Genomic DNA, 16,403 nt, shown 5'->3' on the forward strand with positions numbered 1-16,403 from the left:
AGTGATACATAGAAGTGCATCTCGACTGAAATAAATTCACACTTGAATCAAATGATGCACTTTGGTGTTTCTTTCACGACATACAAAAATGCATCCAAATGCATCAAATGTGAATCTGATTCTTTGAAGAAGCCATAAAACACACTTTAGTGCATCAATCGATGCATTCTGGTGCATCAGTCGATATGATGCATTTAGTTCTCTGTGTGTGGTCTGAAAAATCCCACCGAGTATCCTTAACGGGAATGGAACCCAGGTGCGCTGCTACACGAGGGGTTCGAATCCCAGCCTGGACATGCTTCTTAGTGAGTGTCCCTTCATCAAATCGTCGGCCGTCCTAATCTTCGCGATTAGCCAAAAGCGGCAGAAGAGCGCAGTAAAATAAACCAAATTAATCAATGAATCTACCCGGGTCGCTTATTTACAATCCTGTGCTGCAGATCCTCCAGGGATATATGGCTTCTGATTGGCTGTCAGTCCGTAAGTTAATGCAGTGTTTCTTCAAGGTAACGCTAGATGGCAGGGTTCAAGTTGACAGTGTAGATTTCAGAGATCCATCCCAACAAGATAAGAAACCCCTTTAATCTGAGGCTGAATTTTGAGTACATTTCTTTAATTATTTTTTTTGAAATACAGAAGTTACATCAGTGCAAACATTGTAGTTACAATTATGTATTTCCAACGTATTGCAAACAATACCACAATGAAGGCAATATTTTATATGATGAAGTTGTATACCAAATAAATTTTATAATTCATTATTATTAATTTTCGATGGTTTCATATTGATTTTATCACCAGAAAACGATTCAAAAGCATTTTTAATATTTTTTTCCATAAAAATATATATTCCTCAACATAATTTCGACAATTTGATTACAAACTTTATTACTAAATAATCACGAGTCTAATTTTCCCATACTTTTATCGTAAACGAACAAGCACGGAACGTAAACACTTCCGGTGCGCACAACCAATAAGAAAGCGTTATGTTCCTATGGTTCTACAGCACTGTAGAGTTTGTAAATACGCTGTATTTTTCTTTTCATAAGCAATAACAAGATTCATTGGCCAATTTATGTATGGTACGTAATGTCTTAAAACCGTTGTTTCTTAAGAGGGAACGTAAGTATTTCACCAATATACCCCCACATTAAAGCGAAGTTAAACATATTACCCTTTCCAGAAATGTTGTTCCGATTAACTGACATATAACTAAAATTCTCCCTAATGTATGTCCATGAATGCACCAGTCATTGCAGTAAGAATTGGGCACAAATGTTTCATTCGAGGTTTTCTTTGCAATGCGGTTACTAAATTAGTTGAATGTGGTATCATTCGATAGCGAATACCATTACCTGTTGATTCATGGAATGATATTTAGGAGTATCTTAATGTCCTCTCCCAATCTCACAAAACTAATAATTCAAGGTCATCCTGTGTGACCACTCTACTCGCACGTTTTTTTTTATTTTCCCCCATGTTGTCGCACCAGTGGCGTGCACAGGATTTTGGAAAGGGTGGTGGGTTCGTATACTGTTTCCAGGGGTACAAGAATACGGGGTGCCTTGAACATTTTGAATTGGCGCCTAAATTTTGAAATTCGGTTCTCAAAAAAAACTATTTTTTAAATAGTATGTCAAGTTCGCTTATGGAAATTTTCATTGCCTTTTTTTAAAAAAAATAACGAGAACAGAATATGTATTTTCTGTGTTTTCTGTCACGTGTATCATTACATTAGAATAACAAACATACCATTATACATTTTTGCACTGTAGCTAGACGAATTTTAAAATCTGTAGCGATACGGTAAATTCGGCCATGTATTAGAATATACAGGGTGGCTCAATAAGTCACTTAACAACCAACCCCAGTAGAAGGCCACTGCGGCATGGAACGTGAAAATGGCGATGACCAATCCTTGCCTGGCCAAGGTGGAACCACATTGACGTCACCCCTCATGGCCGGCAGCCATCTTGATGTCCGCCATCTTGAATTCAACTTCAGAAATTTAAATAGGAAGGGGGTCGTGCGACATATCAAAATGGGCTAGAATTTCACCAGGAAAACAACTGTGACATTTGATTTCACCTAACTTTAATTGTTGCATAGTTAACAATACCACAAAGTTATAACACATGCTCAATATGACGTCCCTCTTGCGCTGCCGACCATGCGGGTGGCGTCAGTGTGTTTCCCCCTTGGCCAGGCAACGATTGGTCATCGCCATTTTTACGTTCCATGCCGCAGTAACCTTGTACTGGGGGTGTTAAGTGACTTATTGAGCCACCCTGTACAATTACATAGTTGTTCATACTGTTACCAGGTTAGCCTTCTTCAGGAAAGTCATTTCAGCGCAATAATTAATTACTTTTATGTTTTAAGGCCACATTTCAAAATGCTTATTTGAAGAAAAAAAATGATGGCTTCTGAGAAAAAGAGGCTGGCGCCTGAATAATTTTTAGTTTTGTCTACCTGTGCTCTTTTCAGTAGCCGGTCCGCGCTTTTTAATTTTCCAGTCAACTTGTGAATGCGGGTTCATTACTGGCTCTATGATTGGCTGTTGGAAAGTTACGGTGCTCTGATTGTGAGAATATCTTATTTGCGCTGCACGTTAGGTTAGATTAGATTAGAAAGCAGCAAATTTGCGCTGATAATAGGAAATACATAAGATATTCTCACAATCAGAGCAACGTAACTTTCCAACAGCCAATCAGAGAGCAAGAAATGAACTCGCATTCACAAGTTGGCTGGAAAAAAAATTCGAAGCCGGTCCTCCTCATTTTCCCACCTTTTCTTGCCTCCTTGGGCACGCCACTTTAGCGCACACTCCTTGCTGGTTTAAAGTTGTTATTGTTTGTGGCATCATGTCTAATAAAGACGCGACATACAGAAATACTTCATCTGCAGGAATGCTGTGATCGAGTCGGTCCTATTCCCATTCCTTCCTTCCTTAGCGCGTTCCAAGGTTGGACAAGTCGCCGAGGGCATTCCGTAGGCGGTCATCGGACCGGCTCTTCGTCTGGTCACGATGCTCTCCGGGCAAGAGGAGAAGGGGTCATCGCACTCTGCTTTTCCACGTTCTCCCAAGCTGTTCTCCACAGTCTCAAAACACTATACTCCCCTCCCCCTGAACCCAGTATGCTTCCTGCAATCAGATGGTGGAAGGAATTTTTTTGCAGAATTTCCTCATTCAATGTATCCTTCAACCACCGTTGATTTATTTTGTCTCGCTTTTCTGACACTTTTGACTAATCGCGACGATGAGGAGATAAGATTAAATTGGTGAAATGACAATCACAGACACACATTGTCCAGGACACAAAACCAGCCCCACATAGGGGTAAGACGCAAGAGCCTCGTCAGTCTGCAGTCTAGGGTGTCTCTGGAGGAAGCGAACGAGAACAGGTTTCTGCGCAAGTAGTGACGCGAGACGGCTCCACCATATGAACGCGTGAGAGGGAACGGGATTGCGTGGAGCGTGTTACCAGCAGGGTTGCGCTAAAGGTCCAGGAATTTTAAATAAATTCAATTCCGGTCTAGGAGAGAAAATCAGCAAGCGTAAATGGGTTCTGGACCGTAAAGAACAGTTTTATCTGTAAAGAATTTCAATTCGGTCCAGGAACATTTTTTCCGGTTCAATTTAAATTCGGTCCAGGAACATTTTTTTCGGATCAATTTAAATTCGGTCCAGGAACTTTTTGCAATGAAACAATACGCAACTTGGACCGAATTTAAATTGTTTAGAGTTATTGCAAGCGCTGCTCCAACCTCGACCCTCATGGAGTGACGTCGCAGAGCCCTACATGGGGAAGTTACTCATTTTAGAAACACGCAGGATCTACAGAGAGGGAAAAAGAGTGGACAATATTACCTAATATTACATTTGCCGTTGACCGTACAGGGATAATCAAGTCTTCGCTGTAACCCAGTGGTTACGGGTTCGTTCCCAACAGGTTACTTTCACTTCCGCATTGCTTTCGTCAATTATTTCCTTGCAATTTTTCCGTTAAGACAGTTGTGTAGTCCACAATCAACCAACCAACCCTTGCTTCTTCAATCCGAAGTAGCAGTTCTTGATTGCCTCAAGCTGTTTCTTTTCTCTTTCTTTTGTGAAGGAAATCCACTTTTTTTTAATCTCTTTTTGAATCTCTGTATCGACGCAAAAACAAGATAGAGAGTTGAAAGAACGGAAACATTTATCTTCCTTGCATATCTTGCCTCAGGGAATCCTCCTTGCAACCAGCAACTGAAGGAATCTTGTATAATAGCAGATAAACCCACACAATCCGATACAGAACTTTTTGTCCCGTTGTTTTGAAATAGATCAACAGCTCTCTAACAGATGGCTCTGAGAGAGGTAGACATAAAAACCACGATTTAGCCAATAACATGCCCAATTTTTTGGCCTGTTAGAATTGAGACTTTTCAAAAGTTCCCTAACAGATGGCAGAGCGGAACGTGTAAGAAGTAAACTGGCCAATCACGGATGAGATTTTATCTCCCAGTTAAGACGGAGTAGACGATTGTGTATCCATCTCGTAGCGAATAACCAAACTGCTTCAAGGAACAATCCAGTGAAACTGTACACATATATGTGTAACATAAGGCTGAAATTCGCTAGAATTGCGCAAGTTTGTTGTGATATTATCCCGAACCCCTTGATTAAAAGACGATAATGTTATTTGCTCTTTTCAAAACCGCAATGAGCCAAAAGTTTTTCATACAGCATTTTCTCACACCGATTTAGGATAAATGTAAGCAAGCATTGATTACGTACCCTAACATTTGTGCCATGACCAAAATACTACCGTGTAAAGCGAAAAATCTTATGGCATTTCAGCTGCCATGGCATATTTCATGGCATTTCTCAAAGATAGAACCGGTCCTATTCCCGTAGCATTTTTCGTAGCATAACCAATCAGAAGCGACTTCTTGATGTAATGGTGCCCGCTTGAGATGTAAACAATGTATCACTTCACATTTTTAAAAGCCGATAACTATTCAACCGAGAGGAATAACGTTTCGTATAAAACGTTATTAGGTATAAAACAATGGCGCTGCTTAAATACATACTTTGGAACGTTTATTGTACACGTATGGAAGAATATTGTAGTTGTTTCAATTGTAAAACCGGGCACTCAAGGTGTAACTCGACGTGCCTTTCATGCTGTATATATTATACATTGTAATCGCGAAATCTAACCGAAAAGTTACATGAAATCCTTCCGTGTAAAATACTATCTGCCACGATATTTTTGGAAGCATTTACATAGCAATTATGCCAGCAAGAATGTTAAAGGAAATGCTTCCGTCTAAAGCCGGCCTAATAACAACTGTCCTGGAAGGAAATTAATGTCAAAAAATAAAGAGTTGAATGTTTATCTAATAGCAAAGAGAATGTGATGTTCAGTTGATTAAAAGTAAAGTATCTGATTATGTTTTATGCATGTTAGTAGTAGTGTGCATAAATCTTCTTAGGCAGTGTTTCAAAACCGTATGATACCATTCTAATCCTTGCTTTTGTGTAAGTTCAGCGGGAATTAATAACCCTCGATTATACAACAACCGACCTTGTCTAAATTAACTGGTGACGTTTTTGGTACTCGCCTGATTAATGAATGTCGTTTTTGATTGGCGTAACGAGACATGAGCCTACTGCACTCGGGCCTTCCGGAAAATATTAACATGTTAACATGTCTGTTAACATGTTCTCGTTTCCATCGCAGTAACGAACGTTCATTGTTACCCACAATTTCTTATAAGCTGGTAAATTCATTCACTAAACACATTTTGCATGTACAGTAAGCTGCGAGGTAAAGCAAATATAGAATTTTATGTTATTTTTTTTAGTGTTTCTGGATAATTTCACTACATATTACACGTATAGGGCTATATTCTGTGAAAACTGCACAATAATCATATTTTTTTGTAACGTGAGTTTAAGTGCTTGATAACATTCTGGCAAAAGTTGGATTTTATGTATACAGTGGTCACAATTGACGTACCACATGGACAGGTACACCCAACGGCAAAAGAAATGCTAGGCCCGTCACCATTTTCCGCCAATGTGATGATCATAATTGAGTAAAAACATACATAAGCACACAACATGTGCTTAGCATCAACAGAATTCCATCGTTTAAAGCAGTGGTTTCCAACTTCAAAAGGTCCGAGGGCCAAAATTATATCCAGCAGTTGATTGGCGGGCCGCATTTTTTTTGGGGGGGGGGATTAAAAATAACAAAGATTGTAAGTACTGAACAGAAAATTGAGGCCGATCTGCTTCTTTCATTAAAGTTGGAATGTCCACTTCAATTTCTGTATTTGAAAGTCTCAGAAGGTGAAGCAGTGAAGAATCTGCCAGTCGGCTTCTGCATTATTTGACCAAACCTACGAAGGTTTGGAAAGCGTTCCTTTGAAAGGTTTTCGAAAAACTCGGGCCCCTTTTCTTGCCTAGTTTGAAGGAAATCGCCTTGCAAATCTCACAATTCAAGTAGGAGAGAAAAGCTTATTTTTCTTCGATATTAACGCCAAGAGGATTGCTAAATAGCTGGATGCTGCTTTTAAGTTCTTCAAAATCTTTAAATCTGGAGTCAAACTCGTCCATTATTTCCTTAATATTTGCACGGAATTCAGAAAAGTCCAGTGTTTCTTCATCTTCTGCTAGCCGCCAACAGCTTGGAAAATGGATCAGGTTATTCCTCTCCAAAGTAACGTTGAAAATCATCAGTTTATTACGATTCCTGCAATTCCGCATAGCGAAGAGGTGGGAAGCGGGCAAGTTCATTTCGCATAGCGAAGGGGTTGAATGCATGGTGTGAAGAGAACGTTACGTCACTTTAGATTCTTCTGATGATCATTATTGACTGCAAAATCAATTCTGCCTGTAATATTGTCTTTCATTTAACAGCAAACAGGCTTCGCGGGCCGCAAAAAACGACATCGCGGGCCGCATGCGGCCCGCGTGCCGCCAGTTGGAAACCGCTGGTTTAAAGCAACACGGGATGTAAAACAGACAATTTGCCTACTATTATCTTTGTCGTTGTTTGTACATTGGAATTTGCTATTTTAGTACTATTTTCCCCTAACAAGGGAACACAACACACTTTTAACTTGCACAGCACAGTGTAGATGCATGGCAATTGAAGTAACGATTGTCTTTTGTTTCTTTTCTTCCAGTTCGACCAGTACGTAAGGACGCAACTACAGCTCATTCCAGCACACTCGATGCGTCTCGTATGCGACGGACAGCTGCCGCTCAGACAGTGCCTCCACCCAGAAGCGTGTTCCAAAAATATTGACCTACCCTCGTATTACAACTCCTTCTATGACCTGAGGAAGGAATTCAGGAAGTTTTACCACTCGGAAGACATGCAAAGTATTAAAGACATGGTAAACTGTATCCTTTCTTAAAACTAGTGTCATTTGTTGTGTGTATGTACAGTCAGGAACACTTGTGTGTTGGAATAACTCGACTTCCAATGAAGATGTTACAATCCAGAAGTGTCTATTACTGTACGTGTGTGTGTTCTGCTTGAAGTTGTTGCTTATATTGTAAAAGTTCTAAAGCCTGCTTTATGCTCAGGTAGGATAATTAGGTCCGGCCTACAGTTTAAGGTGGGATCCGAACCCGGGACCTCTTGATTACAAGGTTTATGTAGTCACTTCACATCCAGAAGGCCCCAGTTATGTAATATTGTGGGTTCAGAAAATAGAACGATAAGATATGAAGAAAGAGGTGCCGAGTTAAAACCCTGGGCAAGACATGGATGTATCGTTGTATTTATCCTGTTACACATTCGATATCTTCATTATTTATCTTCATCACCGCGAATAACCCACGAGGTAGAAAGACTTTGTAAAATAACCGATTGAGAGTGAAAGTGAGAGGTGATATGAAATCAGGGTTGATAAAGGTCCAGGAATTATAAATAAATTCAATTCCGGTCCAGGAGAGAAAATCGGCAAGCGTAAAAGGGTTCTGCACCGTAAAGATCCTTTTTAACTGAAAAGTATTTCAATTCGGTCCAGGAACCTTTTCTACAGATCAATTAAAATACGATCCAGGAACCTTTTTGTGGATCAGTTTAAATAGGGTCCAAGTTCCGTATTGAAATGAAACAATACGCAACTTGGACTGAATTTAAAATTGTGACACGTTCTTTTGTGAAAAGAACATGATTTAACTAAAAGAGCAAATAATAAGTTCACATGAAAGACTCGAAAGCATTTGCTTGATGCCTCTCAGGGTATGGGGTAATATCTCTCTGTTAGTTCGTCAAATAATAATCAAAGTTAAGTTTGCACTAAGAGAAAGGAAGTCTATTTTACTTCTTTGCAAACTAAATACTTATATGCCTAACATATAATCCATGTCACTCAAAGAAATTAAACTTCTTATAATTCAACTTGATCACTCTATTCCAAAAACCGAGCCCCAACTTCAAAGTCAAGACAAAACACACTCGTAATTGCCACGGCAACAGCTCTTAACAAGATAAGTATATACAGGTTAGTCACTATCCTGACATTATCAGTGATAGGTAAATTACAGAAATTAAGATTAAAGAACAATAAACATTTGTACAAGAGAAAAGATAATTAATAACAATAAATATTAGGGAAAGGACATGTCAATTGTGCGTTCCTGCAGCGGAACTCAATTCGCGATTAAAATTACCACCTGAGCGCTAGTGTCTCTTCCAATATGGCCGTTCTATGTAGGATAAATCTTTGTTTACATTCAGCAGTAGTACGAAACAGCAGCGTATTGTCATGGCTGGTATGGTAAAAATGTTTAAATTTCGCGATATTTTTAAATATTGGGAATGCGATATGAATTCCAGGAACTCTAACGAAGCTGTGATGAGAACGAAGCATTTAATTATGATAGGCAAAAATAACATGGAAAACTCAGACGAAACTATAATGTATACGCACTGGTTCTTCAAAGCAGTGCTGTATCATCTACACCTCATGTTGTAACTGGGGTTCTCGGAAATTATTTCAAAATATTGAAATTGAAATTGACCTATACTTGAAAAGCTGGCAGGAGAAAGTTTCGAAAATATCGTTGCAGTTCTTTCTCGATAATATTTACGATTTCATGACCAGGCTGTGCTCACTGAAAGACGACATCGTACTGAATGAAACACCAATATTAGCATATCCATTTTCTTTTTCTGGTTACCTTTGACATTAATTCATTCTCAATCTATTTTCATCTTCTCTCGACTTGCACCTGTTCCAAATTTCACACATACATAATACATGGATGCATTGTTTAAGACGCTTCATGACTTTTCGAAAAAGAAAAAAAAGTTTTATTTATAAAGTACAATTTAAAACTTTACTTTCATCTCAGTAAGCAGACTCGTGCATTCTTCGTAATTTCCTTGCCGAATTACAGTGTTATTTCCCATGCCAATTTTTTGTCAATCACTTACGTTTTCCCTGATTTATTTACAAATTTCATTTTGTTGATTCCACGGGGTGGAAACACATGAAGATTTTTCATTTGTTCTGACCCATAAAACGATTTACAGCACAAAAAACCCTGAACAGTAGACTTGACTCTTTCGCATATTCCCCATACTTTAAACGACTTCAACACAGTGTATTTTACGTAGACTAGTTCCTGAAAGTCCCACCAGATGGCACATCGGTTAATTTTAATCGCGAACAGAACCCCTTAGAATGTATGAGTTCTTGAACATTTAACAGCTCTCTATGAAATAGTCGAAATTTTAAAATAAATAATCGAAAAATAAACTTGTTGCATTTCTATTGTATATTTCGAGATTCGACACGATATCGAGACTTTCTCTTCGAAACAAGATGGACTTCTTTGATCACGAGAAGAGAGAAGTGTGCTAAGTCTCGTCCAACTTCAATCCCATCCATCATCATTTTGTAAGGTGCGTGTCCTTATCTTTAGAATCCATGCAGGCAAATTCGACCACCTGACAGTGAGTGACATGTGGGAACTGGTTCAAGGACATATACCGGAAATAACCTGAGGTGCTTTTGAAAATTGTGAAAACATTAACGGTATTCAGAATGCTGAGGTGACACTGAGAATGCTGAGGGGGGGTGCTCATCCCTTATGAACACAGGCGTCGCCAGAAATGTTTGTAGAAGGGGCAGGCCCCTGATAAAACTTGATTAGTAGAAATAATAATGACAGTAATAATGATTGCCATCGTTATTATTGCCATTTTACATTAATAATTATTATAAGTTATTAAAATTAAACCAATTTTAATCCAAATTTATTATTATATAAATGGAGATACATTGCTTGCTACTCGATCCACGAATGAATAAATAGCCAAGTGTTGTCCATTATTTTTTTATACATTTTGTGCAGTTAGTATACTGAAATTCATAGTTATTATATTTTGTTATTTAACTTTTACACATCCCGTTAAAAAAAGGCTTTAAAAGTTACAGACAAATTTTACCCGTAAAGTTTATATTGTGTGACCTGTCACAAAGAAAACTATACATTTTGGAAGCTGCGGATCCATTTGTTCTTTGGATTAAATGGAAGAATATAAAAATGTACACTGGCTCCTCTATTATACACTAAACTTGTTTCGATCTAATGTTTAATCCTGCTAAGGAAGTAAAATTAATTACCACTATACACTATTTAAATTAGACAATTGCAGGATTTCTGGCGGGGCTTGAGCCGCCTTAGCCCTCCCCCTGGCTACGTGCCTGTTTTGCAGGCAAACAGTATTTTTAAAGCGTTAGGAGATTACGGATTTTTCTGTTTGGTTTTTCCTGTGATCATTTACATCTCAATTTTAACTTGCACGAACGTAAATTATCAAACTTTTTAAGTGCTGAAGTGGGAATCTTCCCCTGTTGACCCTAAAAGCTAGATTTATATTGACTGAAACTGCGTTTAATATCGCATGAAGTAATGATTATATTTAAAGTACTCAATAGTTTTCACCTCAAAAGCTTGAGCTTGCATTCTTTGTTCTTGACAAGGAGTTGCGATTCAAATTATCCGATGTGCCATCTGGTGAGATTTTTGGGAACTACTACGTTGGGTAGAGTCAACGGCATAGATTATGGTAGGCAAATTGTCCACCGCTATTTTCATTACTTTTTTATTCTACGCCCTGTGTTGTTTTAAGAAACGAAACTATGTCGGTTCGAAGCAGGCATTGTTCTTTGATTATTGAAGTCATTATTTCAATTCAATTCACCTACTGTTTCTTTCGGCGTTGGGTGTACAAGTCGTTCAAATCAATGGGGAATGTGCGAAAGAGCAACGTCTACTATATTGAGTTTTTGTAAATCGTTTTATGGGCCAGTGCTAAAAGTCTGCATGTATTTCCACCTCGTACAATCAACAAAATGAAATGTGTAAATAAATAAGGGAAAACAACGCCAGGGGTTCCGGGTTCGAATCCTGGATCATCACTCATCCTCATCTTCGCAATTAGACATGGGTGGCACAAAAGCGAAGTATACCAAATCAATAAAATTTAATAAACCTGAACATTTTGCCCCTTGGGCCCCAAATTACGCCTATGCATACAACTAGAGACCTGCACAAGACCCGGAAAAAACCCGTCTGCGAGGAGGCGCGCCTACAATAATATGCAACACGCACGTCAAGCCCAGGTGTTCGAAATCGCGCAAGCGAGCTTCACGTCACAGTTGTGCACAGGCATCGATGCCTGCCAGGTTTTTCTATTACCCGGGTCTTAAGAAGACCCGTGAGACTCGATGTAGTTCTTGCAGGTAGACGGCGAGCACTACTGTCAGTGTTGCCAACGGCCATCATATTTCACTTCGCATGGAAATATTTGAATTTCTGCTAGGCGCAGGTGCCTTGAGGTTGTATAACCATTGGATTAGCAAGGGGTGAGCGAAGTGGGCGACCACCCTGGGCCTCGCGCATATAGGAGCCTCGCGTCCTATGAGGTTGATACGAAAAACGTAATAAATGGAAGTGAGAAAGATAGAAAAGGCTAATTTTTTTGGGCAATAAAATTAAAACATTTTTTTTATCTTGCTTTATATTCTAATTTAACATTATAATTTGAATGAATACGTGACATCAGAGGCGGGCGGGAGCTCTAAGCCTAAGGGGTCCCAAAAAAGTCAAAACAATTCTCATTTCTCATGTGAAACATTTACGCAAAAATTGCTTGGACAATTTTATCCAATTATTATTTTCTTGAATAGAAAGCGCTTTGTCTTGGCTTTTCTTCTGTCTCGTGACCTTGCATAGCCTACACGATTTTAATATGTTAATGATAAAGCACCTCAAACTGCCACGGAGCAAAGTATGGGGCATTTAAATGCTTCCGGTGTTTTAAACTGAAGAAGGGTATAGATAATATTAGTAGTTCTTCCTTCGTTCCTACAACTTCAGATGCAGCTATTGCCCTCTGTAACGGGCACGAAGATGATTTATCTTCAGAATATCCTGATAAAGTTTTACGTTTCAGGAATGTGCTTAAATCTGAAATCAAGTGCTTTGGCAAAGTTTCTTCTCCTGATAGCTCTACACTAGCTTCCAGTGTTCTCTGTATCCTGTACGCCTTCTGTTTTTTTCCTACTCTTCAAGTAACAACCACGAAAAAGGAAATTTCTCAAAATTGAAACTTAGGAAAAACTTCTGGAAGGTAGTGTCGAATGGCATGATTCAGCCCAAATTTACCGGACTCAGTAATCTCACTCTTGAACGAGAAAGGACAAGATCTAATGTAAAAGTATCATTCACTGCCCAGAAGTCAGCTTTCTGTTAAGCAAGGTGGTTTGATTTAAATCAAAATTTAAATTGGGGAATTCTATTTTTAAAAAAATCACTTATTGAAATCACTTTAAATAAAATGACAGAATAATGTACACAAGAAATTTGTAGATATCAGAATTGGCAAAATTACACCAGAGAGAAAATCTGTTTGATTGATTGATTCATTTATTTGGTCAATTTATGCACAATAAGGCTAATCGGGACTGGACCTACAGTTTAAAGTGGGATCCGAACCACCATGTGCCTCCACCGGGTATCGAACCCGGTACCCCTTGATTACAAGGCGACGACACTACCACTGCGCTATAGGGGAGCACCCCCCCGCAAAAGTATAATGTAGAACAACCACCAGTAACACAAAGTCCAAAATATTTACGATGGCACTTTTTACAAAACTTGGTTCGTACTCCTTTACAGGTGTCAGCAGTGGCGGCACTTAGGGGCGGGGCCGAGAGCGTGCGGTTGCCTCTCCCCCCCGACTTTTTGAAACTTTTGCACCACGCTAACCTCATGTATCAAGGGAAATTAAACTGTTCTTGCCCCCCCCCCCTAGTTTTGGAATCCAATCGCCGCCACTGGGTGTGAGTGATACAAATGTTTTCTAGCAAGGAATAAATGTCTGCAATTTCAAATTGATAAAAGTGATGAACATTTTAAGTGCTCCTAGAACAGTTTAGAATCTAAAAGTTGGCAACGGTGACTGCGTGACTCATGTATCTGGAGACGGTGCAAAACCGGAATGAGCGTTCGCTGAAGATAAGCGAGCTTCGTCTTGCAAGGCCTTCCAGTTACCCGTGGGCTTTCGATGCTTGACGGGTCAAAACTCAGGTATATAGTTTTACTCGCCCGCCCGACCAGCCAGGCGGGCCTAGTAAGCGATTCTGACCGATATGCAGCCCTCTGCATACAACCTAACAATAAAACTATTACTACTTACTATGTTTTAAGTTGAAAAATTTGTACTTAGGCTAAAATTCCATACTTATCATCAATAGTACCCATGAAATTACCGAATCCCCCCAAGAAACCTGTAGCCATTAGCAACACTGAACCACACAAGGTCATTCAGCCTGCAGAGAAACAGTTTGGACATTCCAAGCAGTAAACTTTTCCCTCACCGAGTGACCTTGACCCTCCAGCAAAGTCACTTCTAAAGTTTCCAGTAGCCACGAGTGCCTCTCGAACGCTTAATGAGGTCGAGAGAAAAATCCCTAAAATTAACACTTACCTTCCTGTCCAGAGATTGCATTAACGGTAATTTTTCGAGGAAACATATTAATGTCCTTCGCACCATCGTGGATGCAAGGTTTTACTGCCTGCTGTTAAAGACCCACGCCGAGGTCAGCGATAAATCCTTCACCTTTGTAGCCATCTTTAATTTTATATTACCCACTCCCTGTGTCGACTGTTGAATACTGGGATGATTTAGGGTGCATATTTTTTGAGAACGGACAACACTGCAATTCAACGGGTTTGAATATTGTGTGTTGAATTTCGGTGATGACTTCACTGCTGATAATTTGGCCCGAAAATATGGTGATGGCTTCATTTCCGTCAGGGCTGTCCGAATTTTCGATGATGGCGCTTCACTGCTAATATTGCAGTCCGAAATATCGGCGATGATTTCACTGCCGATATTGCGGTGTGAAGATTCAGTGATGGCTTCACTGCCTGTATTTCGGTCCGAATAATCGACGATGGCTTCACTGCTGTTGATGCGGTCCGAAATTTCGATGATGCATCCACTGTGGTTCAAAATTTAAGTGTAGGCTACGCTGCTGATGTTCCGGTCCGAAATTTTCATGATGGCTTTGCTTTAATTATTGCACGCACAGGATTACGTTCGAACAATTGCAAGCAATTATATTCTCTTACTTCTGATGTTGCTGTACGAAATTTCAGTGATGGCTTCACTGCTGATATTGCGGTCTGGAATTTCGGTGATAGCTTCACTGTCCGAAAATTCAGTGACGATGTTCTAGAAATCCTATGTATGGCCAGGGTACGATATAGCATGGCAAAAATACCGCCCTTTTACAAAGTAGACTTCCCAACCGGCGATCGGAGATTCAGTCGACAAAACACTTTGCACGTGACATCCGTTAATTCTTCTCTTTCCGACTTTCCCCTGATTTAAGATTCACGAGACGGGAAAATTTTTTATACAAGTTTACTTTTAAGCCGTTTCCTCGTGAATTTATATCCTAGACGACAAGACAGTAATTTAAAGATCTGACAAAATTTCACTGTTTCACCTTTTACTCAATTCTAGAAAATGGCTACCGGTTTCATGAAGCAAAGAAATGACGCGATTGGTCGATTGGCTTTCGATAATTGGTCAGGAGTCAAACATGGCGTCTGGGACGTTTTGCAGAAACAAAAACGAACAAGAGTAGTGGTATTTGTGGTAGGGACAGGACCGGAAAGTATGAACCCCCTCCAGCAGTTTTGCTTACACTTAAAACAAGCTCAACATGGCCATATGAGCTTTTTGCTCTAGTGTGGAACCCTGCCTAATCCAAGATTTTTGTAAAAATGCCCTCGGGAATTTCTCAGAAAGTATGAACCCCCTCAGATTGATGAGGCTACACTTAAAACTATGCTAAGTTCTCTTATCATCTTATTGCTTATAGTATGTTTTTCTGTCAAAATCCCAGGAATCTTGAATTGATATTTATTGAGTTCTGAGACCCAGTAGAGTGTGGTGCATGGTTTTTATTGCCCTGTAATCGGGAGGTTTTTGGGTTTGAGTCCTCATAAAATATGAAGCCTCCCCTGATGGCAAAATGTCTTGTAATCAGGAGGCTTTTGGGTTTGAGTCCTGATAGATTGAAATACATGTTGCAAAATAATATCTCCATACGTGAGATTTTGATCCTAGTTGATAGCTCCCAGATCTGAAACCTGGTAAAAAGTGTTGTTCAACAGAGCAAAATTATTCTCTATTGGGAACCACTCGCTCAATACAATAGGGGAAAAGCGGGTAAGCATAATTAATTGCTTGCATGTCTTGCCGGCACGCAAGAGATATAATCTACACAGCTAGAAGGGAACATTAATGATTTTTCTGTGCGACATGTAAAAGTGTAACAAAGATTATTGAGATAAAAGATACATATTTTCTGTGCAATAAAGATACACATTTTCTGACACAGTGGCAATGAACTGCTTTTCATGCTGAAACCAATTCTTATTCTGATAATACGAGCCTAGGCAAGACTTAGAGAATAATATGGCAGTTCAAAATCCAATTTTGTCTGTATTAGGGTCTCAGAACCCAGTAAAATGTGGATATATTCCATATGGAGAAGTGTTAATATTGCTGCATTGTAATCAGAGGCTTTGGGTTTGAGTCCTGATATAAGATTGAAATGCCCACACATGAGATATTCGCTGCTAGCTGATAATACAGTTGAGGTTTGTGTGTTGTATAACAGCATAATCTTCTAGAATTGCTCCGTGACCCTCTCATTTCTTACATCATAAACATATGATTTCTCACCTATGAGAATAACACTACATATAGTGTCATCAGGTAATGCCTCATGGAATTCACAGATAATTTTAATGTTTGTCCTGTCATTAACCACAACTTGTTTTCTTTTTGAAGTGTTGA

The 16,403-nt window shown here is 39.3% G+C and overlaps 1 protein-coding gene across 1 annotated transcript in view; it reads left to right on the top strand.

Annotated features, from left to right (window-relative positions):
- Positions 1-16,403, top strand: part of fus (epithelial splicing regulatory protein fusilli) — a 267,610-nt gene that overhangs the window by 84,852 nt on the left and 166,355 nt on the right. Inside the window, 1 exon segment of the mRNA XM_083113532.1 lies at positions 7,183-7,402. Within this exon segment, the coding sequence (XP_082969658.1) occupies positions 7,183-7,402 (220 nt within the window).

Source organism: Lepisma saccharinum, chromosome 27 (genome assembly GCF_977018435.1).
Source record: "Lepisma saccharinum chromosome 27, izLepSacc3.1, whole genome shotgun sequence".
Lineage (NCBI taxonomy): Eukaryota > Metazoa > Arthropoda > Insecta > Zygentoma > Lepismatidae > Lepisma > Lepisma saccharinum.